This window comes from Pelobates fuscus, chromosome 8 (assembly GCF_036172605.1).
Source record: "Pelobates fuscus isolate aPelFus1 chromosome 8, aPelFus1.pri, whole genome shotgun sequence".
In the NCBI taxonomy this organism is placed as follows: Eukaryota; Metazoa; Chordata; class Amphibia; order Anura; family Pelobatidae; genus Pelobates; species Pelobates fuscus.
In genome coordinates this window covers 177,940,818-177,965,826 of record NC_086324.1, presented here as the reverse complement: position 1 = coordinate 177,965,826, position 25,009 = coordinate 177,940,818, and the positions used below count along the sequence as shown (strand labels likewise).

General features: G+C 46.3%; 1 protein-coding gene across 1 annotated transcript in view; it reads right to left on the bottom strand.

The window, feature by feature from the left end:
• LOC134572093 (integrin alpha-M-like) overlaps positions 1-25,009 on the bottom strand; it is a 154,124-nt gene that overhangs the window by 93,686 nt on the left and 35,429 nt on the right. Inside the window, exons 5-9 of the mRNA XM_063430908.1 lie at positions 22,216-22,330; positions 10,964-11,094; positions 6,607-6,752; positions 2,264-2,417; positions 2,005-2,155 (exon numbers count right to left, since the gene is read on the bottom strand). Of these exons, the coding sequence (XP_063286978.1) occupies positions 2,005-2,155; positions 2,264-2,417; positions 6,607-6,752; positions 10,964-11,094; positions 22,216-22,330 (697 nt within the window). The remainder of the gene's footprint in view (positions 1-2,004; positions 2,156-2,263; positions 2,418-6,606; positions 6,753-10,963; positions 11,095-22,215; positions 22,331-25,009) is intronic.

Sequence of the window (25,009 nt, the reverse complement as noted above, 5' to 3'; positions counted from 1 at the left end):
GTAAAAACCTTCCCCGCCAAGTAACCTGGACCCCGGAGTGTGAGCAGGCATTCCAACACTTGAAAGATGCACTTGTTAATGCCCCTGTCTTGGCCGCTCCCAATCCAACTAAACGATTTCTTGTTCACACAGACGCTTCTATGTTTGGATTGGGGGCAGTATTAAGCCAAGTCGGGGCCGATGGCGGAGAACATCCAGTGGCTTACATCAGTCGCAAACTTTTACCCCGGGAAGTAAGCTACGCCGCCATCGAGAAGGAATGCCTGGCTGTGGTGTGGGCCTTGAAGAAATTGCAACCCTATTTGTATGGACAGGCTTTTTCGCTGCTCACGGATCACAACCCGTTAGTCTGGCTGAACCGGGTGGCTGGGGACAATGCCAGGCTGCTGCGCTGGAGTTTGGCGCTGCAGCCTTTTGACTTTAACATTCAATACCGCCCGGGTAAGCAAAATGGAAACGCCGACGGGTTGTCGCGACAAACTGATCTGGAAAAATGATCCGTGAGCACCCCGGTCATCCCCAAGCCGATCCGTGTGGGATCAGACTGTGTATGCCGGCTTGTGGGCAAGGGGGAGCAGTGTAGCGGAATGCAGTGAGCCTGTCCTGCAAAATGCCTGTGTGACTGTGTTCGTATATGTTTTCCCTATGTTGAAATGGCTATTCGTTTGTGTATTATGTGAATTGTATGGTATTCGGTAGTTTCCATCCGTACTATATACTTATGGAAACTACCGAACGGAGGGACCACCCCAGAGAGAAGTGTGCCAGCTATTAAAGTTCACATTCTTTCCAACCGCAAGTTAACCGGCTCATTAACATTGTATCTGGGTGGCCGCCATTCGGCATGCGTACACGTGGCGGCGGCCATCTTACGCATGAAAATCCCAGCGGTGTTTGGTCGTCGAGTGCCTGGAACTCAAATCGGACACTCAAACAACCAAACACCGCTGAGACCTCCAGAGCTCCGTAACTGCCGAACGGAGAAACATAACGAATCCCCATTCGGTAGTAATAAAGTACCGAATGAGGGAATCACTATCTAGGTGAATGTAAATGTGGATGGCAATTATAAATGTCTGATTTAACTGCCGAACGGAGACCGACCGCAGGGCCCATTCTCATGGAACCCTTTTCGGATACCAACTCGTGTGCGGTCGGTCAAACTTCACCTGCCTGTAACTACCGAACCCCTGGTCCGATCTGGGTGAATTTTGGATATTATATTCACCCAGATCAGGGCTACCTAGCGGTACCCTGATATTAAGGATATGTGATGGTTTAGGGGTACATCCAAGTTTGGGGTAAAGTACTGTACAACTTAAGGGGATTATGACTCACTCTGAGGGGAGGAGATGTGTGGGAGGTAACAAGAATGGTATTGGTTACTGTCCTAATTACTGTAGTTCCCTCCCTTGCATGGGAGCAGGCTTTATAAGAAACCTTGGAATAAACGATTGTCAGTTCTACTCCTGAAACTGTGTGTCGTCCAGTTATTGGGAGTGCTGTGGGGATTTCGCTGTACCTTTTTACCTGCTGGAAACTCTGCTGTGGATTTACTAATGACTTGTTCCTGAGCCTTCCTTGGATCTAAAGTGGAGAATAGCTGCGAGAAATCAGCTCTCCGCTACAGAAGTAGTATTATTGGACAGAAGAGGTATAATTACATAGAAGGAGTATTATTGGATAGAAGGAGTATTATTGGATAGAAGGAGTATTATTAGATAGGAAAGGTATTATTAGATAGGAGTATTATTAGATAGGAAAGGTATTATTAGATAGGAGTATTATTAGATAGGAAAGGTATTATTAGATAGAAGTACTACTATTAGATAGTATTATTTATGAGATAGAAGTAGTATTATTAGGTAGAAGCAGTATTATTCGATAAAAGTATTAATTATTAGATAGAAGTGGTACTACTGGTTTACAATAGTATTGTTAAACAGGAGTAGTATTATTTTTTAAAAGCGATATTATTGGATCGAAGATATAGTTTTTTAGGACCTTCAATAGCAAAAATTTTGTTCTCCAGATCTTTCTTTAAGTTGATGAGTGCAGAGAAGTCATTAACTCTCATAATATGGTCGTCGGTTTTGTCCGATGCAATGGCCACCAGTTCTCGGTAAGCGGCTGTTTTTTGGAATGCATCTCCCACCTATGGGTTAAGATATGTACAAGATTGATATAGAACCTTAGAACTAAGGATGCTGAGGTGACCATATGGCCAAAGCTGCAATATAGTCCTTTAATATTAGTGACTCACCCCAATAACAAAACGCTGTATCCCCATTCTTTCCGCTTTACCAATAACCTCTGGATATCTAGGGATCTCTCCAACTGTCTCTCCATCTGTAATGACGATGAGAATCTTCTTCGCCCCATCACGAGAACCACTTTCCGGGATAAAGAGTTCATTCCTATCGGAGGAATAGAAAACGTTGCATTTATCGTTATGAGCAATGTCAGATATCATTTTAGATTTCCATAAGTAAACCAATTAACTGTGCAATACTGCTTTTAGTCCTTTAACTCTTTCATTCTGAGAAATTAAATAAATTGTTCAGTAATTGAATTCTCGATGGTTATTGTATTATACCATATCCACTAAACTAACATAATCTATAGGAAAAGCAAAGTGAAACAGATCACATTTAGTTCCATAAAAACCTATGTAAAGGATAGAAAATTCCATTCAATATGTGTTGCAGGTAAACCTTGTGACAATAGGCCAACTTATTCCATGATGCTTCCTGTGGTTCCCATTTTCTTCTATGTTCATCAATCATTAGACACTGTTGCACTGCGTATGGTAATCTGTGGGCACTGAGCCTATGTTGAGTGCTTTGGCAGGGTTCTCTGTTTGGCTACCCTGAGTGGGGCTGGCCATAGAGGTTTGTCAGCCCGACGTGCACTCACCTTACGATGAACTACCTCTTTTTTCAGGTTTCCCACCCACGGTTTAGTGAATCCATCATCCTTGCTCCTATGTGGCTCACACATGTTGGATGGTATATGTGCAGAGTGTTTTAAACTCTACTCTTCATCCACTCAGATAACTTTTTACATCTTTGTGCCCCCCTGCCCTCCCCTTTCACCCACCCACTCAGGCCTCACCTTAATTTATAAACCATATGTCTCAATCTCAGGGCCGGATTAAGAGCACAGTGGGCCTGGTGCTGACAATTAAGATGGGCCTAATTACGGAATCTTATCGACCAAAAACACTAAAACAGTCATACCTCCCAAGCGTCATGTATCTGATGGAGATGGTGCTGGAGGGAAACTCGTAGGATGCAGCTATAAGAAAACACATACTCTATGCTAATTTCTCTCTAATTTATGCTTTCATCTTTCAAGTAAATCCATAACCCCTAACAGCAGTGTCCAGTGAAGCAGGAAGTCAATGGGCGGGGTAAAAGGGTGTGCCACTGGCGCGAATCACGTGACAAGACCTGCCAAAAGGGGTGAACATGCCCAAAAAGGGGGCATGTTTGTCCAAAGAATTTAAAGGATAGCCTGGCATGAATGGCCTGCCAAACTAAGGACATACCATGCAGGCAGCACCTTGAGCTTGGCATAAATGTGTCTAATGATGCGCTCACTCCATGCTTTCTAAGGACTGTCCCCTAGCACTCGCTGGTCCACTTGTCTCCTTACCTTCTTACTAGTAGGCAGAAGTTCCTGGTATATAGTCTGAGACAGAGAAAAGGTGTATGTAGTGAGTATAGAAGAAAGGGGACATGCCACAGTGTTAGAGAGACCAACGTCTGCATTACCTAAACTAATTTTAATGTCAGCCAGTCCACACAAGTTTTGTTCCCATACATCCCTCTTAAGCTTCCAAACTTAAAGGGACACTATAGTCATCAGAACAACTACAGCTTATTGTATTTGTTCTGGTAAGTAGAATCATTCCATGCAGGCTTTTTGCAGTAAACACTGTCTTTTCAGAGAAAATAACTCCACTGGCCGCTGCTTAGATGGCTGCTAGAGGTGCTTCCTGGGGCAGTACTGCCTAGTGTGCAGCACTGCCATTCAGTGTCTCCACCCTCTGCATGCAGACACTGAACTTTACTCATAGAGATGCATTGATTCAATTTATCTTTATGAGGAGGTGCTAATTGGCCAGGGCTATGTTGGACTTTGTGTCTAGTTTGTGCAATTTGCTCAGACCACCATTTCTGAGCCAGCAGCTGCAGAATTGAATACAAGTAATATTTTACTATATTTAGGGAGGCAAGAAGGGGCCAGGGTGGTGGTTTTAACATGATAGGGTCAGAAATACATGATTGTGTTCCTGACCCTATAGTGCTCCTTTAAGCAAGAGTATGTGAAGAGTAGTTAAGGTTGCCAACTTTCTTGGAAAAAAAATACCAGCCTTAATCAGTTATGTGTGACATCACATGATGTAAATCACAAGGAGTGACATCAGAGAAAATTCTGTAATATCACCAACAAACTACTCACAGTTTGATTCTGCTGTATAGATGGATTGCTCCTAGTGTCTCCCTGTCTCCCAGTGTTTCAGTCTCGCAAGTCACACAGTGTCTCAGTGTCCCTATGTATCACAGTGTCAGTGTCCCCATGTCGCCCAGTCCCCTAGTCTCCCAGTGTCTGTGTCCCCATTTCTCCCAGTGTCCCAATGTCTCAGTGTGTCCCCATGTCACTAGGATATTGGGGACACTGAGAGACATGGAGACACTGACAGACCCGGGGACACAGAGACCTGGGGACACAGACATGGGGACACTGGGAGACATGGGGACACTGAGACATTTAGGGAAACTGGGAGAAATGGGGACACTGAGACACTAGGGACACAGACACTGGGAGGCATGGGGACACTTAAACATTTGGGGACACTAAGACACAAGGGACACAGAGACATGGGAACGCAGACACTGGGAGACTAGGGGACACTGGGAGACTAGGGGACACTGGGAGACAGACACTTGGGGACAGTTGTGGACATAGACATGTGGACACTGGGACATATAGGGACACTGGGAGACATGGGGACACCAGGCACACTGAGACACTAGGGACACAGACACTGGGAGACATGGAGACACTGAAACATTTGGGGACACTAAGACACTAGGGACACAGACACTGGGAGACTAGGGGACACTGGGAGACTAGGGGAGACAAGGGGACACTGGGAGACAAGGGGACACTGGGAGACTAGGGGACACTGGCTGGGAGACAGACACTTGGGAACAGTTGTGGACATAGACATGTGGACACTGGGACATATAAGGACACTGGGAGACATGGGGACACCAGGCACACTGAGACACTAGGGACACAGACACTGGGAGACATGGAGACACTGAAACATTTGGGGACACTAAGACACTAGGGACACAGACACTGGGAGACTAGGGGACACTGGGAGACTAGGGGACACTGGGAGACTAGGGGACACTGGCTGGGAGACAGACACTTGGGGAGACATGGGGAGACATGGGGACACTAGGCACACTGAGAGACATGGGACACAGACACTGGGAGACTTGGGGACACTGAGACACTAGGGACACTGGCTGGGGGACATGGGAACATAGTGTCTCCGTGTCCCAATGTCTCAGTGTCTCCCAATGTCTCTGTCTCACAGCGTCCCCATGTGTTTCAGCATCCCCATGTGTCTCAGTGTCCCCAAGTGTCACAGTGTCCCCAGATCTCCCAGTGACTGTGTCCTAGTGTCTGTGTCCTCATGTGTCCTAGTGTCTCAGTGTCCCCTAGTGTCTGTGTCCCCTGGTGTCTGTGTCCCCTAGTGTCTCAGTGTCCCCATATGTCCCCAAGTGTCTCAGTGTCCCCATGTTTTCCAGTGTCCCCAAGTGTCTCAGTGTTCCCAGGTCTCCCAGTGTCTGTGTCCTAGTGTCTCAGTGTCCCCTAGTGTCTCAGTGTCCCCATGTGTCCCCTAGTGTCTCAGTGTCCCCATGTGTCCCCTAGTGCCTCAGTGTCCCCATGTGTCTCTGCTGCCTTTCCCCCCATCCCTCACTTACCTGAGCTGTAGATCTGCTGTCTGGACTCTCTGTGCTGTGTAGCTGCTCCCCCATGGATCAGTGAGTAGTAGAGAGAGGCAGGGATATTCTGTAACTTCCTATCCCTGCCTCTCTCCACACGCAGTGACCCCTACTAGCTGGTGCTGGTATTGCAGAGTAATTTCCATTTATTCTGAGAAAATTACCTGCGTATTGCTGGTATTACTGCAATACCAGCACGGCCAGGCAGCCTCAAATACCGGCTGTGCCAGTAAAATACCAGTCAGGTGGCAAACCTAAGAGTAGTGTGTAAAAAAAAAAAAAAAAAATCCACATTTTTTTTCAATTTTTTTTTTTTTTAAATGGGCCTATTCCATGGGCCTGGGCCTGGAGCTGCAGCTCCATCAGCCCCTATGTTAATCCGGCCCTGCTCAATCTGTGTGTAATCACCAACTACAGACAAACCATTTCACCAAGATCCCACCATGTCTGAAAGAGTTTTACCACCAATAGTTCTCACGGAGTGACAGACACTAAGGGATCAATGAAGTGGGAATAACCAAACTTCTCTGGAAAGGTTTACGTGCTTCTTACCATCCAGACACAATATATTACTTACAGCACTTTCTCGATGGCAGTGGAGGTATATGTCTGGCCTCCTAGCTGTTTGATGTTTCCTGTCAGACTTCTGGGATTTCTTGTAGCAGAAAATGTATTGAAATCAAAGTGTTTTTGAAATTGATTGGAGTATTGCATCAGAGCAAACTGCAAGAAGAAAGAGAGGGTGAGATGTAATGTGTATTTTATATCTATTGTGATCCTTGTCTGCAGGAAGCACGGTCCTCTAGGGTAAACAACAGGCACAGTCCTTTTATTTGCATAAAATCCAGGCGCTTTATTAGTAAGTCCACACAGGAGACAGCAGCAAATGAAAACATAAATATAACAGGTTTCCCCTTTAAACAAAAAGCCTAGCTCGTCTGAGCACTGACTCACTTCAGGTTCCCTATCTCTCAGGGATTAAACTAGAACAAAACAATATTGGTTTCACCAACCTAGTGTCTTTGTCAGCTCTCTGCACTCCAGTGCTCCAAGCCAGCCTTGACTGCTTTCCTTTTGCACTCCCAGTGCTCCAAGCCAGCCTTGACTGCTTTCCTTTTGCACTCCCAGTGCTCCAAGCCAGCCTTGACTGCTTTCCTTTTGCACTCCCAGTGCTCCAAGCCAGCCTTGACTGCTTTCCTTTTGCACTCCCAGTGCTCCAAGCCAGCCTTGACTTCTTTCCTTTTGCACTCCCAGTGCTCCAAGCCAGCCTTGACTGCTTTCCTTTTGCACTCTCAGTGCTCCAAGCCAGCCTTGACTGCTTTCCTTTTGCACTCCCAGTGCTCCAAGCCAGCCTTGACTGCTTTCCTTCTGCACTTCCAGTGCTCCAAGCCAGCCTTAACTGCTTTCCTTCTGCACTCCCAGTGCTCCAAGCCAGCCTTGACTTGCTCAGTCTCCTTGACTCTCTCACAGGAGAGAACAGTGTCTCTCCTACCTGCTTCCAGGGAGGAAGCTAGCAATCCCCCTTTACCTGCCTAGCAGGGAGGGGTTTATTCCCACTGCTACAGCTGATTATCTGCAGCTGAGCAGTGGGTTGGAGACAGAAACAAACTCTGGCCTGGACCTTATTTCTCCCAGTTGTATGTATTGGCCCACCCTGCTCTCCAAATGCTCCACCCAGGGGCCCTACACATACTACTCATACTCCCCCTGGGGTTAAATGTTATAGGCATATCTGCCTTCACTTTATCACAATATGATATGTGTGCTATATATATTATATGTGTGTTATATATACTATATGTGTGTTATAAATACTATATACTATATGTGTGTTATATATATTATATGTGTGTTATATATACTATATGTGTGTTTGTGGCGAAACCAACCTCGCCACTGTGAACTGGAGAAGCCTGGTTGCTCGCCTGCTCCCTTTGGACTATGGCCCTGCAGGTTAAACCGTTTATTTTCCCTGCAGAAAGGCTTATTCGTGTGATCTGAGTGCCATTCATCTAATAATGTGCGCTCAGATCAAAGCTATCTGGGGATATGTAGAAATGTGTGTTTTATGTACTAAATGTATCAGTATGTAATTTTATGTCTTTTACTGTCTTTTTGTCTGCCATGTGGGTAATGGAGTTTTGCCTCTGTCCTGGGAGGTAATTAGATTCCTTCCCCAATTATCTCCAGGGCAGAGAGGAGGGATTGTGAGGCATTGTGGGAGGTAACTCATGTGTGATTGGTGTATTGTGTAATTGTTGTAAATCCCTCCCTTGCATGGGAGAATCCCACCCATATAAGCCTGTTGAGTGAATAAATCAGTGTTGTTCCTGCTTAACCCTCAAAGTGAAGTGTTGTCTCATTCTTGGGGGGAATTTGACTGTATGCCGATTGCCAGGAGTGTAAGCTGTTCGTATTGCTTTTCCTTCGGCTGCTTCCAGGGTTCATGTGTCTCTTGTTTGGGAGTTGGTGACTTTGTGCAGTTTGCAGTTCGGGAGGTTGGTGATTGCAGTAGCTGCTGGTCTATCTGAAAGGGGATTATCGCCTAAACGGTTTTTATCCTCTTGTGAGCGAAACGGTCCGTTACAGTGTTATAGATACTATATACTATATGTGTGTTATATATACTATATGTGTGTTATATATACTATATATTATATGTGTGTTATATATACTATATGTGTGTGTTATATATACTATATGTGTGTTATATATATATTATATGTGCGTTATATATATTATATGTGTGTTATATCTACTATATGTGTGTGTTATATATATTATATGTGCGTTATATATTATATGTGCATTATATATACTATATGTGTGTGTTATATATATTATGTGTGTGTTATATATATTATATGTATGTTATATATACTATATGTGTGTATTATATATACTATATGTGTGTGTTATATATACTATGTGCGTTATATATATTATATGTGCGTTATATATACTATGTGTGTGTGTTATATATACTATATGTGCGTTATATATATTATATGTGCGTTATATATACTATATGTGTGTGTTATATATACTATATGTGTGTATTGAGCTACACTCAAAAGATTAGCTATTGACATAGGGATGTTCAAATCCTTGTCCAACCTACTCAACCAGGCACCATTTGAACCCAAGGATCAGCAATGAGCTGGAAGGGGCAGAAGGAGCACAAACGTAAAGTAGGAGAAGGAGCAGAAATTAGCAGGAAGGGTCTGCAAGGAGCAGAAAGGGACAGAAGGAGCACAAAGGTAAAAGAGCAGAAAGAATCAGAAGGAGCACAAAGGTAAAGTAGGAGAAGGAGCAGAAAGGTTCTGCAAGGAGCAGAAAGGGATCAGTAAGAGAAAGAAGCAGAAGGAGCCAAGGAGGAGAGAAGACCGTGTCAGAAGAAAAGAAGACTGTGTCAAATGAAGGAGAAGAAAAGGAGATTGGAGCAGGAAGGACAAGTGAAGTGAACCTTCCACTTTATGCTGGACACCACATCATAAGGCTTTGGTACCTGGGCCTAGCAAGGAAACTTTGGACCTTCTCATCTCCCCAGGTAAAAAAAAAAAAAATCAATGTGTTAATGTGTTCACTTTTATTTACTGAGTGTCAGGAAGCACAGAGTGCCGCTGGGTAGGGCTGTCGCTGATTGGCTAGAGCAGTCAGCTGGCACTCTAAGCCAATCAGTAGCTCCCCATTCATAAAAAAGTAAAACATTTTTATAAACCGGGAACTAGCAACTGGCTTAGAGCAACTGGCTTAGAGCGACCTCTCTAGCCAATCTGCAGCACCCATGCCTGACGTCAATCTGCACTTCCTGACACTCTGTTTCAGAAGCCGAATACCACTGAGCGACCTGGAGATCTGGAGGAAGCCTTTGGAGTTAAACCATTTGAGAGCACCCCTTAAAGGAAAGAGATCACCCAGGGGCTTCCTGGAATCATAGCATTTTCATTTAGATGAAGTTGTTATGGTGACAAGAATGTTCCTTTAATATGCGCTCCTCCTTCCAGGCAGGGATCGACCCCTCCTCCTGCGCTCCTCTTCACAGGCAGGGACCAGAATGGCAATTCAGCTGTCTTCCTTTTTCCTCACTCAAATTCAGTAAAAATCAATACTGGCTCTGATCCCAGCTTTCTGCAGCTCTTTTTAATTCAGATTTGTTCTTGAATGAGCAAAGAAAAGCTTACAGAATGATCAATCTTTATAGATCTGATTTATCGGCGGTTCATTCTGGGTTTAATGAAGTTCTTACTGGTAAACATTGTTCTGTTTGTCATCTGAAAGGAGTGAGAATATCTAGATTTCTAGAATTTCTAGAGCGTCAAAACTGAAGTATGAATCCACTTAGTGAAATTCGTTTTATATTTCCTCAACCAGTTGTTGAAAATATTTGGCCTTATCTCTTCGTCACGGAGCTTACAATCAAATACAGAATACATCGTATGTCACAGAGATACATGATGTATTAAATTAAAAAATATCTTCTCACCTCCATTCCTGCACCGCCTGAGCTTCATGTAACACCCACCTCAGTCCACATGTGTTCCTCAGGCAGTCTTCTGTGATTTGCCCTGTTTGGGGGCACTTTCCTATACTACCTAGCCAGTGCTAGCAGCATTGGATAGAGATTTCCCATAGTTACCACTTTCTATGCTTGGATTATTTCTGCTCTCTGTCAGTCTAAGCCAAAACATTTTTTTCTCCCAATTCATACATTTGCAAGCACAATGTATGGATGAAATGTTACGCTCTTTCAAAAGACCATACTTTTCCATGGAAATGACAGGTATCCCAGACAACCAAATCCCATTAAATTGGTCTTTTATCAGCCTTGCCAAGTAGAATTAATTTTTATCTTGTGTTATCTCTTGAAGGGAGTCTGCACTGACCAACACTAACAAATAAAACCAACAATGCAACGAGGAATGAAGTCTTACCTGAGTATCCGACTCCTTAAAGGCATCCATGACGGAGGATACAAAGTTTATCATTAATGTGAAATCGCTTGGATGGATACTTCCAGATCCATCGATGAGTAAAGCGATGTCCAGGCTGAACACGTTACATTCTGTAAGGAGACAGCGGGGAGCGAGTGTGAGTGTTATATGCAATAAACAAATATATTCTAAAATGGAAATATTATATATTATACAGTCGTGCTCAAACGTTGACATACCATGGCATAAATTGAGACATTTTGGGATTGATTTAGAAAATATGACTGATCATGCAAAAAATGTCTTTAATTGAAGGATAGTGATTGTGGCAGAAATGCCTCTGCCACGTGTTCCTGGAGGGGCCCGCTGGCTGGCCTCCTGCCCACAGACTATGGGCCATGTAAAAAGACATGTTAAAAAGTGACTTCCATGGAAAAACCAAACCACTGAACCGATCTGGGTGATTTTGGATATGTTGGTCAGCCAGATCAGGGCTATACAAGGATGTGACTCTTGTGGGGTTCCATTAATCTTGGGGGTACTTTTGGAGTGTTTGCAAATTGTGTGTTTTTCTGTGCCTGGAGATAATTGAGTTTGTACAGTTCCTGACTCAATTATCTCTCAGACACAGAGGAGGAGTATGTTGAATGTATTGCTTGTCTGTGCCTCTTCCCCTCCCCCTTTTTCCTGCCTATTGTTCCCCAGCAGGGCGTTGTCCCAGGGACACTGCCAGACCAGTTTAAATTGGCTGCTTTGTCCCTCCTCAATCTCCCATCAGCCCTTGCTATTCCTTGTACTATAGTGCTCTATGTACCCTATTATATGTAAATGAGGCTGTCGGGGGCTTAAAATATGTGTGCTATGTCTATTAAAGTTAGTTATTGTTTTAACCCTCACCAAGTGTTGTCTGATGTTTGGTCCAGGGTGGAAATGGCCCTCAGTGAGTTTGGAAGTACTGCAGTACTCAGGACATTCAGGCACTTAGGTGAGAAGTCCTGGATCTCGCTGAAGCAACAAACCTGGAATCCGATTTGTTCTACCTGTCCCTTATGGAGTTTGTGCTTGAACAGGATTACAGGCGACAGTTCACCGTGGTACAGCAGCAGGTTCCAGAGACCCTGTCACAGGAATACTGTGTTCCCCTACTATTCCCTGTTTTGTTCATTAAATACCGTGTTCACATACTTTTTCCCCTGTTTTGTTCGGTAACTGAACAAAATCACGAAATACCCAGACCACCCGTATGCTTATTAACCTTGTTCACCACTGTTAACACCTCAGTATTCTAAGTGGTCGGCTGGGTGGCCGCCGTTCGTATGCATAAACATGTGGTGGCGGCCATCTTGTTCGCATGAATGCAGGCAGCGGTGTTTGGTCGTCGAGTGCATGGAACTAAAATTGGACACTTGACCTCGCGAACACCGCTGACCTTCCATCCCCGCCTGCGTTAGTTTCTTTACATCCCAAAAGAGCACTGTTTGGTGGAATCGTTCATATGGATTAGGTGAACATTATTTGCATCCCAGCTAAAGCCTAAGTTCGGTATTTTATTCATTTTTGTACTCCCAAAAGAGACCGACTGACACTACTTTTCTCCTGGAACTATTTCGGGCAGGCGCCTCATGTGCGGTCAGTCAAAACTTAACCCAGGTGATGATTCAGCTATGTTTGTTGGATCTGAGCCATTTTTGGATACGTTGTGTGCTCAGATCCAGGCGATCCGGGGATATATCACTTGAGGTACATGGTTGTATTATATCTGTTTTGGGGTGTTGTAAATATTGTAGATGTTTCTGTACCTGAGAGATAATTGAGTTTTATTTTTGTTTGTTTTTTAGGTTTTTCTCACTCAATTATCTCTCAGGCACAGAGGATCTTAGGAGAAAATACCCTGTAATTTTGCAGAAAAAGAACAGAGGTAGAGCCTACAATTAGGTACACTAAGAAAACGGAGGGTAACCCCAAGTAGATATTACCAAAAAAGAGGAAAATAGTGTACCTACACAGTCTGAAATAGAAATCAGAAATGATGACTAACTGCCAAATCTCAGAGATACTAGATTAATTGCTACCAGAGATAGTACTAGATCCATAAAATCAGAAAATAAATACATTTTATTTAAATAATTATAACAAATCTTAACATGTGGTGAATGTGCTTGTGTACAAACAGTGACCATATAAAAAGGTATTAGAAATCCATACCATAGATACCATAGATTTGGGAGATTGGGAGCCCAGCCACCCTGCCTTCCCACGAGCGGCTGAGAGAGATTCAAGGAGACAGGACAGTGGGCACACATCGCCAGTGGCAGGTATATGCCTTAGTAGATGCAGAGGTTGACTGGGTGAGTAATGCTCTTGCATGGGCAATTAGTTTGGGGTACTGATTTTGTGAGGGCCTTGGTGGGCTGGATGTAGTGACTAACTTCGGAGTCAATTCGTCTGGGGTCTTCTGTATTGGTCTCCTTCCGAAGGGGGAGAAATATGCTGAAAACTTTGTACAGTGGCAGCTGGTCTAAATAGCCATAACATACAATAGGTAAAACCGTACGTTTACATGTATGTACGTAGTGGGCATTCCCTTCATCCCCCATAAAACCATAACTTACCCCTTCAAACTAACTTCCCCAAGGCTCTCACCTCCCCCCCTTGGCATAATAAAAACATCTTCCTTTTCAGGGCTCCCCACCAACTCGGTGGGGCCCAACCATAATGCTCCCCACTGGTCGACTTACAACCCAGTGGGGACACGTCCAACCTGGTACCTCCTCCAGGTTCACCATAAGAGACCGGGGGGAGGATGAGACCTGGCCATTATCCCCCTTTTTCATCTAATCTACCAAAGTATCCCTTATTTGGCAAGGACATCCCCCCGCCTCGCTGTGACAACCCCCCGGGCCCAAAGCAGCAAAGGGAGGGTGGGCGGGAAACTTGTTGCTGGCCCAGCTCCTAAGTGGCACTGAGGTCAGTCTGATCTGTCACCACCCACTTCCTCACATCTCACACTCCCACATGTAGCATATAGCCAATCATGCATCATCCATCCCACAGTCATACATGTGCCCCTGTCCACTAAGCTGCGCGCTCTCCCTGGGACCTTGTATGTACGTAGTGGGCATTGGATAGCATTCCCTTCATCCCCCATAAAACCATAACTAACCCCTTCATATAACGACAGACAACTTCTTGGAGAAAACAGGCCACAGCATTTCTTAACACAACCAAATACTGTATAACTCCTTTAACATATAACGAAATAATAAATATCATAAATTAACATAAACAATTTGCATATAGTCATACAGTAACCAAAGAAACCGTCCTTGCCAATCTAACTTCCCCAAGGCTCTCACCTCCCCCCCTCTGCATAATAAAAACATCTTCCTTTTCAGGGCTCCCCACCAACTCGGTGGGGCTCAACCATAATGCTCCCCACTGGTCTACTTACAACCCAGTGGGGACACGTCCAACCTGGTACCTCCTCCAGGTTCACCATAAGAGACAGGAGGAGACCCGGCCATTATCCCCCTTTTTCATCTAATCTACCAAACCATCCCCACACCCCCGCCACAACCCCGCTGTTTTAAGCCTAAAATCAGCGGGGGACCCCAAACAAACCAACCATGGCCTGTTCTACCGTCTCTCGAATGGCCAGATTAAAATGGTCGAGCCCGACCTCAGTCAAATGAACCCCATCCAGCCGCAACAAATCAGTCGCCTCCTTCTCAACACCTGATGAAATGGGCTTCCCTCAAAACCCCTATAACGAACCACGAAACCCAACGGTTGAACCCTTCGCTGCAGCGCTCCAACGCACTCCAGATGTGTGCTTGCCGCAAATAGTTCCTCGCCACAACCTCCGACCACACCATGCAAAAAAACCCTGGAAATGACATAAGGATCTGGGACACCAAGTCTCTGAGCAGCACCCCCCCCCCCGCAGGCGAGAGAACCTGACCACTTCTGGGAGAAGCCAGACCCACTTCATGTCCCCCCGGCGCTGAACCACCGAACCTCCACCGTCAAGTGCTCAATCATCCGCCCCGAGAAGGAAAAAACTAACGGAGCAAACCAGCATCCCGCACACCGGGAACAAATCTCCTAGAGTCCCACCTTCCTATCCTCCACACATCCCGATTCAGCATACCCAGCCAAGAGGCCTTCGTCGCAGCGCCAATGCGGAAAGAACGACCGCCAAACAAATTGAAAAAAGGGAGAGGAAGTTCCCCTCCTCGTATACCATGATCGGGCCAGCCAGGTACGGCCGTACCGCGGACTCCCTGATCGCCCAGACCAGACAGGCGTCCAATCCTGGGACCGCTGCCAGCGGGACCCACCTGCCCTTGCAAAGGATGTCTGTTACGGACCGTTTCAGCATATGAGGGGTTAAATCGGTTTAGGCGATAATCCCCTTTTCCCAAACAAGGCACAGCTACTGTAAAAGCACCAAAACTCACGAACTGGATATAGATGAATAAGGTAGCACTCCAGCTGGAACCTCACGAATAGCTGCTAGCAGATGAATAGGAAAAGCAGACATCAGCTTACACTCCTTAGCAATCAATCTCCAACAGCATACAGTGAATCCCCCCAAGAACGAGACAAGGCTCCGTGTTGAGGGTCAAGCAGTGGTCTGAGGTGCTGGGGCACCCAGCCTGGTTTTTATTACATGAGTACACATACAGGCCCCTCCCAGGGGGAGGCATAAAATAACCAATCACATACATGGTTCAGCCCACACATCCCCTCCCCTCAGATAACATTAAACCCAATTATCCGGTACACTTTTCCAGCCAAGTTCTGGATGTACCCCAAAAATAGGGGGTACACCTTTAAATCCAGCATCGCTGGATAGCCCTTATTCAGGGGGGAAACATATCCAAAATTCAAGTCATTCGGATGAACAGTTCGGCAGATATGGGTTTCCAAAGATTTGACCGACCGCATGGGTAAAGTATCCGAAAACAGTTCCATGCATTTTGGCCCTGCGGTCGGTCACAAACAAGGGAATGAAAACAGACGAATTGCCTGTGTTATAGAGCCTGGAGAGGGTTTGAATGAATTCCCTTGTTTGTGGGGTTCTTCCTACCGAACGGCGGGTCATTCGGTAGTTTCCATACGAATTTCTGGAAGTATGGAGGTCTCAGCGGTGTTTGCCTCGTCAAGTGTCCAATTTTAGTTCCAGACACTCGACGGCAAAACACCGCTGTTCGGTAGTTTAAGATGGCCGCCGCCACGTGTTCGGCTCCCGAATGGCGGCCACCCAGAGGACACAGACCACACTGCACTGATTGCCAATTACCCGTTTGCAACATTGTTGCAAACTGTAATTGGAGGCACACTTATTCCTGGGTGGTCTGGTTGTTCGGTAGTTTCACTCAATATAATGAATGGAGTGATTCTACCGAACAATCAGGTGAATGCTGCATACATATCACCCAGGTTAAACTTAACACATGAATACATATACAATATTACAGGCAGTACACTAGAATATGCTTCACAGTCTTAAAGGGACAGTAGTCCCAAAAGTCCCAATCTGTTCATAGATTACTTTAACCCCTTAAGGACACATGACATGTGTGACACGTCATGATTCCATTTTATTCCAGAAGTTTGGTCCTTAAGGGGTTAAAGGGCCAGTAGCAGCCATATACATTATTACATGCCCAAATATAGTTTTTATAGAGCAATATGTCCAGGGGCCGTAGTCGCAGGGCAGGAGGCGGGCAACCAGGCTCCTCCAAAACAATGTGGCGAGATTGGTTTCGTCACAATGTCGGTCTAGTATGGACAAGTCTTGAAGGACACCAGGTCCTGACCATCCCGGACATCCTCAAACAGAATCCTCCCCTACCGGCTGACCAGTTCGGACCCACTAATACCCCAATCCTCATGGCCCCAAAGAAATGAAGAAACAACGAGGCATACCTCTGGGAGCACCTGGCACAATTGTGCTCATAGGCCCCCAAAACCGGCCTCTTTGGATCCACAGAAACCGACCCCTGCACGGGCCCTACACCGCATGCCATACCAAAAACTCCGTGGTGACAGCCACCCAACCCTGGGACTTAACCAGGAAACTAAACTGGACACGCGCAAGGACACCCAGGAGGGCGACATATCCACCGAAACCCAACGCTCCAACAGGCACAACAGACCTTGTAACGAGCAGGCGAACCCACAAATACACCCACCTCTGACTCCCGCGCCTGCCATTCCACCCATACCCTGGGGTACTTTGGCCCAAGAGGAACCAGACCTACACGACACATGAAGACACGGGCACCGGAGCACCAGGCGCTGGAGCAGGGGAAGTGCCAAAAGAGAAAAGGGGGGCCAAGATCTGGCTAATCACCCAGACAACCCTGAGGTTGGCACAGTGAATAACGATCCGATGGTCCTGTAGCTTCTGACCCCACAAATCCAATGCCACCACAATGGGAAAGCTCCAGGAAGGCAAGATTCCTGGTCAAGCCGGAGGCAGACCACGCTGCCGACCATGTCAGCACACCAGTGCGATCCCAGAATCGCCCCAACCAGACAGAGCCAGCCGCGTCCGTATAGAGGGGAAATCCAAGATGACCTTCCAATATACTCTGTCAGGACGGAAACCCAGACACCCAAAGCCGGAGAAAATGCCGCGGTCCAGCTAGTAGCGGCCACCAGGCTCCTGCGGGACAATTGCTCCATGGGCCTGATCCGGCAGTGGAAGGTCAACCTCCCTAACAGGGACTGCAGCTTGCACAGCTGCATCCTCCTCAGACCACTGGCCATCGCCACACCCTCTAAACTTTATCCTGCGGCAGCCAGCACTCCATGGCCACAGAGCCAATTTTGATACCCAAGGAGCTAAGGCACGACAGTCCCACTGTCTTGTTGTGCTCTAAGAGGACCCTAAAGCTCCGCCGAGTCGAGCAAGAGTCGACAAGTCAGCGAAGGCCTACTCACAAAAGCCATCAAGTTAACGCAGCAACAAGCCAATCCTTGCCTCCTGCCGCACCACCCACTCCAGGAAAGCGCTGACGCACTCAACGTAAAAGCAGGATATGAACAACACATCGGAACAAGCGAAACGCGGCTCCGACGTCGGCCTTTGTTAGCAAAGCCCCAAGGCCCACTGCCCTGACCATGCGTACCGCATCCTCGATGGATGCCTAGGACGCCCGACATCTTTCACCGATACCCCTTGAGGGCAGGGCAAACTTCTTGGAGAAAACAGGCCACAGCATTTATTAACACAACCAAATACTGTATAACTCCTTTAACATATAACGAAATAATAAATATCATAAATTAACATAAACAATTTGCATATAGTCATAGAGTAACCAAAAAAAACATCCTTGCCAATCTAACTTCCCCAAGGCTCTCACCTCCCCCCCTCGGCATAATAAAAACATCTTCCTTTTCAGGGCTCCCAACCAACTCGGTGGGGCCCAACCATAATGCTCCCCACTGGTCAACTTATAACCCAGTGGGGACAGTTGAAGACTCGGGCCCGGGCTGCAGATCCTGCCCGAGGAGGAGAGTTGGGGTGCACAGAGCCCATAGAGGGTGCCAGGGAGGAAGCCACTGGGAAGGTGCCCATGGGGAGCTACTGGGAGGGAGACCCATGGAGGGGAGACACAGGCAGGGTGCCCATGGAGGATGCCCAGGGAGGATGCCCATAGAGGGTGCCCATGGGGAGGGGAACCTCACCGCCAGGCTGCTGGGGAAGGAGGAGGCCACCATCTGCAGCAGCACTAGTACCAGCCCTGAGGGCAGACAGGAAGGCTGTAAAATCAGGATCCAGCATCCAGGGCCCCAGGCAGAAAATCCAGCAAGCCCAGCAACAGGAGGAGGCAGGAAACTTGTTGCTGGCCCGGCTCCTAAGTGGCACTGAGGTCAGTCTGATCTGTCACCACCCACTTCCTCACATCTCACACTCCCACATGTAGCATATAGCCAATCATGCATCATCCATCCCACACTCATGCATGTGCCCCTGTCCGCTAAGCTGTGCGCTCTCTCTGGGGCCTTTTTGAGTTATATTAGATTATGCCGTGCAGCTCAAATAGGAAAATGCAGTTCTACTTGTGTTACTTGCGTTGTGCTAGGTGTCTGTGTTGCCTGTCAGGAGGGACTTGCAGATGCTGGGCTATAGTGCCCCTCTGTGTAGGTGCTGGATCGCTGCATTTTGGCGGGTGTCTGGTCCAGGGAGTTAAAGGGCCATGGGTATCAGCTCATGCAGTGTGTGGAGTTGCAGTGCCGGTCGGCAGATGTGTTTCCTGGGTGTCGTGCAGTGAGGTGCGGTTAGTTCGGGCGCCATCACGTGGGTGCCTGTGTGTGCTTGGTGTGTGTCTGTTCTGTGTTGTGGTGCATCAGTGGGTCTGTGTGTGCAGGCAGGTATGTGGGGTCTTAGTGGGATAGTCCATCAGGTTGCGCTTGGTTGCCGGTCCCCGCCCATCTGATACCCCGGCTTGGAAGCCGACTGGGGCGATTAAGTGTCCGCAGGGTGCAGTGTTCCGGTGGCTCGTCATGGTAGCCTCGGGTGATGGAGAAGTCCCGCTCCCGGAGGACGGATTGATGTACCCTCACAAATGAGGTATAGGTCCCTTCTGATGGGTGGTAGTAGGGTGTCCGGGTGTGTTGGTTCAGGCTATGGTGGCGGCTTCTTCGTATCGGTAGCTTTTGTGCCAGGTACCTCTTTCGGGTGAAATGCAGCCTGAGCAGGCCCTCCATGTGCAGCAGTGAGTCTGCTTTAGAAGGATAGTCCAGTGGGTTCCTGCACTTTTTGCTCCCTATTTTTCTCTTCTGGTCGTTGGTTGTTTGTACCTGAGTCTGCACGCTGTTTGCAGCCGGCCATGTCCTGGGGCAGGCTGTCATGATGGTCGGTTGGTGTTGGATGGTCTCCCCTGCATTCAGCTTGTTCGTGCTTGCGCACATGGCTGGCATGCGGCGGCCATTTTGAAGGGCCCTGCCCGGTGTGCCTTCTGCGGCAGGGCGGTTGTTTGGGCCCAGATTAGCATAACAGTAGCAACCCGTGGAGACCGGGATAACCCCCCCCCGGTCTAGAGGGGGGCGGGGCAAGTGAGACGCCGGCCGGAGACCCGGGAGAGCAGCCGTCCCTTCCCGACTCAAGTAAGCTTCGGGCCTCGTCGGGTTACTTTGGATGCCAGTCAGGGTCATGAGAGGTATCTCCATGTGCCCTAGCAGTTGGAGGTCGCCGCGGGCACCAGACTCCTAGTTGGCTCTGATTTTCAAGCCCTGAAACGGGAGCTCAGACAGAGCACGTCTGATCCCGTCGGCAATCAGGCCCCGCCCCCCAAGTTCCCTTTTATGTCCAAGTCACACTGTGTCAGGATCCAAAAATCTAAATTCTGATTGGAGTGACGGGACCAAGCTTTATGGTCACAACAATAAGTGCTATATTTGGAAAGGAGTCCACAAGGACACCATCGCCACTCTGAAGCATGGTGGTGGCTCACCGATGTTTTTAGGGGGTGTGAGCTCTAAAAGTATGGGGAATCTTGTGAAATTTGTATCAGATACCTGGTAGTTTTGGGGCAGGATGTAGTAGTATTGTAGGAGATACTGGTAGTTTTGGGGCAGGATGTAGTTAGGATTGTAGGAGATACTGGTAGTTTGGAGGCAGGATGTAGGAGTATTGTAGGAGATACCTGGTAGTTTTGAGTTAGGATGTAGGAGTATTGTAGGAGATACCTGGTAGTTTTGAGGCAAGATGTAGGAGTACTGTAGGAGATACCTGGTAGTTTTGAGGCAGGATGTAGGAGTATTGTAGGAGATACCTGGTAGTTTTGAGGCAGGATGTAGGAGTACTGTAGGAGATACCTGGTAGTTTTGGGGCAGGATGTAGGGGGATTGTATGAGACACCTGGTAGTTTTGGGGCAGGATGTATGGGGGTTGTATGAGATACCTAATAGTTTTGGGGAAGGATGTAGGGGGATTGTATGAGATACCTGGTCGTTTTGGGGCAGGATGTAGGAGTATTGTAGGAGATACCTGGTAGTTTTGAGGCAGGGTGTAGGAGTTATGTAGGAGATACCTGGTAGTTTTGAGGCAGGATGTAGGGGGATTGTATGAGATACCTAGTAGTTTTGAGTTAGGATGTAGGAGTATTGTAGGAGATACCTGGTAGTTTTGAGGCAAGATGTAGGAGTACTGTAGGAGATACCTGGTAGTTTTGAGGCAGGATGTAGGAGTATTGTAGGAGATACCTGGCAGTTTTGAGGCAGGATGTAGGAGTACTGTAGGAGATACCTGGTAGTTTTGGGGCAGGATGTAGGGGGATTGTTTGAGATATCTGGTAGTTTTGGGGCAGAATGTAGTTGAGATTGTATGAGATACCTGGTAGTTTTGGGGCAGGATGTAAGAGTATTGTAGGAGATACTGGTAGTTTGGAGGCAGGATGTAGGAGTATTGTAGGAGATACCTGGTAGTTTTGAGTTAGGATGTAGGAGTATTGTAGGAGATACCTGGTAGTTTTGAGGCAAGATGTAGGAGTACTGTAGGAGATACCGGGTAGTTTTGAGGCAGGATGTAGGAGTACTGTAGGAGATATCAGGTAGTTTTGGGGCAGGATGTAGGGGGATTGTATGAGATACCTAATAGTTTTGGGGCAGGTTGTAGGGGGATTGTATGAGATACCTGGTAGTTTTGGGGCAGGATGTAGGGGGATTGTATGAGATACCTAGTAGTTTTGAAGCAGGATGTAGGAGTTATGTAGGAGATACCTGGTAGTTTTGAGGCAGGATGTAGGAGTTATGTAGGAGATACCTGGTAGTTTTGGGGCAGGATGTAGGAGTATTGTAGGAGATACCTGGTAGTTTTGGGGCAGGATGTAGGAGTATTGTAGGAGATACCTGGTAGTTTTGGGGCAGGATGTAGGGGGATTGTATGAGATACCTGGTAGTTTTGGGGCAGGATGTAGGGGGATTGTATGAGATACCTGGTAGTTTTGGGGCAGGATGTAGGGGGATTGTATGAGATACCTGGTAGTTTTGGGGCAGGATGTAGGGGATTGTATGAGATACCTGGTAGTTTTGGGGCAGGATGTAGGGGATTGTATGAGATACCTGGTAGTTTTGGGGCAGGATGTAGGGGATTGTATGAGATACCTGGTAGTTTTGGGGCAGGATGTAGGGGATTGTATGAGATACCTGGTAGTTTTTGGGGTAGGATGTAGGGGATTGTATGAGATACCTGGTAGTTTTGGGGCAGGATGTAAGGGGATTGGACAAGATACCTGGTAGTTTTTGTGGCAGAGTTTCTTTGACTTCCAGACGGCTGTTTAACTGGTAACATCGCCCATATACATAGATATTGGTTCCACAGACATTCTGAAGGGTTGGACCACAAGCCTGGAAAACATAATCAGGAGAATACCAGCTTTGAGTTTGGTCTTTGAGGGATGAAAACAGTCTGACATGTGCTGAGCATTATAGGGTGCACTCATCATTTGAATAATTTTTATATCTATCCTATCACAGCATCCGGATGATGTACATCCAGCCAGGGAACTGCAGGATGCAGTGTGACAGGACGTGCATCAAGTGGGCAGGGTTCTGGTGGGTATATCGTAGCTGACTTGATGATGCTCTCTCAGACCCTGGATATTATGGTACGTCCTGGGGATCATATGACACAGTGTAACGTCCCGTCATAGGACCTTATAAGATCTTTGATAAACGTTGCGCTAGACTTTGTAAGATGACTGAATGTGAAACTGTCACCAATTGCATAGATCAGTTCCTTAAATAGACTAAGTTATGAAACCACAATGTGTTAGAGTGCATCACTTTTATAGGCAGAAAAAGTTTGTTTTTCGGTCTGTTTCTCCGATGAAGAAGAAAGAAATTCTAGCACGGCTAAACGTTACCTGCTACGTTATTGGCCGCCAGAGAGGATTTAATGAATAATAAGAGTCTAATTTACTGACCTCTGGCTATTCTGCAAACATTCACATACCGGTATTTACCTTCACATAAACTCACATAACCGTGTAATAGAGAGGGCTTGAAACAGGTCTGCAAAAAGGCACACCCGATTCCAGTCCTATTACCCAATACTGGATAAACACATCTAAATATCCCACACACCAAAAAAGTGAAAAAATAATAAAAATGAAAAAAAGTAGTAAGTATAAAAATAGGACCAACTGCTGGAGCTAATGTGTACAACGTGTACTAATTATGAAATAGCCAGATAGTGATACTGATACAGTGGAAACAGTATCTGATGGGAGATATACACTGTATACATAGGTAGATGCAATAAGGTAACCCTAGTTGTACTGGCCAAGTGGCAACAGAATGGGTATATCTTATAACTAGTCAAGTTCAAAGTAATGTAAATCTGTCTGGCTCTAAGAACAACAGGATCAAATAGGTGTATGGCTTGTCAGAGAGTATCTGGGAGGTCCACAGCAGACCACAGATGAAATAGAGTCATGATCGGGAAAACTGACAGTGGATAACATAATAAATTGCTCTGCCCTATTATGATAGTCTCTGATAGCACCTAAATGTAGCTAACTGAGCACACGGTTCTACCCTGATAAATTCAGGGCATAAGTATCAAAACGTAAAAAAACAAAAAAATGCTTTTATATATAAACCTATATAGTGTAAAGTATATAAAATGTAAAGTAGATATTTATTAGATAACCCCCTAAAAACAGGTTCTAGGCTTCATTGGCAGATAAGGGATAGTGTCCAGTACACTACTAAGATAGATAGTGCCCTAAGGAATAAATCACAGGATAGATTAGTCAGTACTGTGCTGGAGAGTCCCTGGGAAAAAGAGCCCACTAGAATGGATAGAGCAACTGAATGCTTATCATACTTGTATTGTCTGGTATCGCTCAGGTATGCTGTGCTAAGCTTAAGGAGTAGTTAATATAGCCGTGTATACCTACATGTTACTCTCATATATGAGTATACAGTGACATGCATTCTACAGAGGAAGCCAAACCTCATTATCTGGATTTATGGTTGGATGTAATATTAGAATGATTAATGGTTCTGTTTGAATAACGTGCTCTCAGTGAATCCCAGTGCTTTCTCAAAAAATGTGTGAAAGGTAAAAAAAATATTCAACCAAACACAGGAGGGCACTTGTTATCCAAACAAAAAGTCAAATTATCAAATGTATAAAAAAGTATATATAATACTTGTTGAAATAAAACAAATTTGTGTAAGAAGATAACAGTGCATTTCATATAATGTTAAGAAATAGACAGAGAAAAGTGCACAGTGCAAACATAAACCATTTATCTGTACTATTCCAGGATCTGAAAAGAGTCTTAAAGCCAACCACTGCTGGTAGCCTATCAATGTAGTCTAAACTCATAGGGGCTGTAGGATACCTTAAGATACAGACAGAGTGGTGGGCTGTAGGATACCTTATGATACAGACGGAGTGGTGGGCTGTAGGATACCTTATGATACAGACGGAGTGGTGGGCTGTAGGATACCTTATGATACAGATGGAGTGGTGGGCTGTAGGATACCTTATGATACAGACGGAGTGGTGGGCTGTAGGATACCTTATGATACAGACGGAGTGGTGGGCTGTAGGATACCTTATGATACAGACGGAGTGGTGGGCTGTAGGATACCTTATGATACAGACGGAGTGGTGGGCTGTAGGATACCTTATGATACAGATGGAGTGGTGGGCTGTAGGATACCTTATGATACAGACCGAGTGGTGGGCTGTATGATACCTTATGATACAGACGGAGTGGTGGGCTGTAGGATACCTTATGATACAGACGGAGTGGTGGGCTGTAGGATACCTTATGATACAGATGGAGTGGTGGGCTGTAGGATACCTTATGATACAGACAGAGTGGTGGGCTGTAGGATACCTTATGATACAGACGGAGTGGTGGGCTGTAGGATACCTTATGATACAGACAGAGTGGTGGGCTGTAGGATACCTTATGATACAGACGGAGTGGTGGGCTGTAGGATACCTTATGATACAGACAGAGTGGTGGGCTGTAGGATACCTTATGATACAGACGGAGTGGTGGG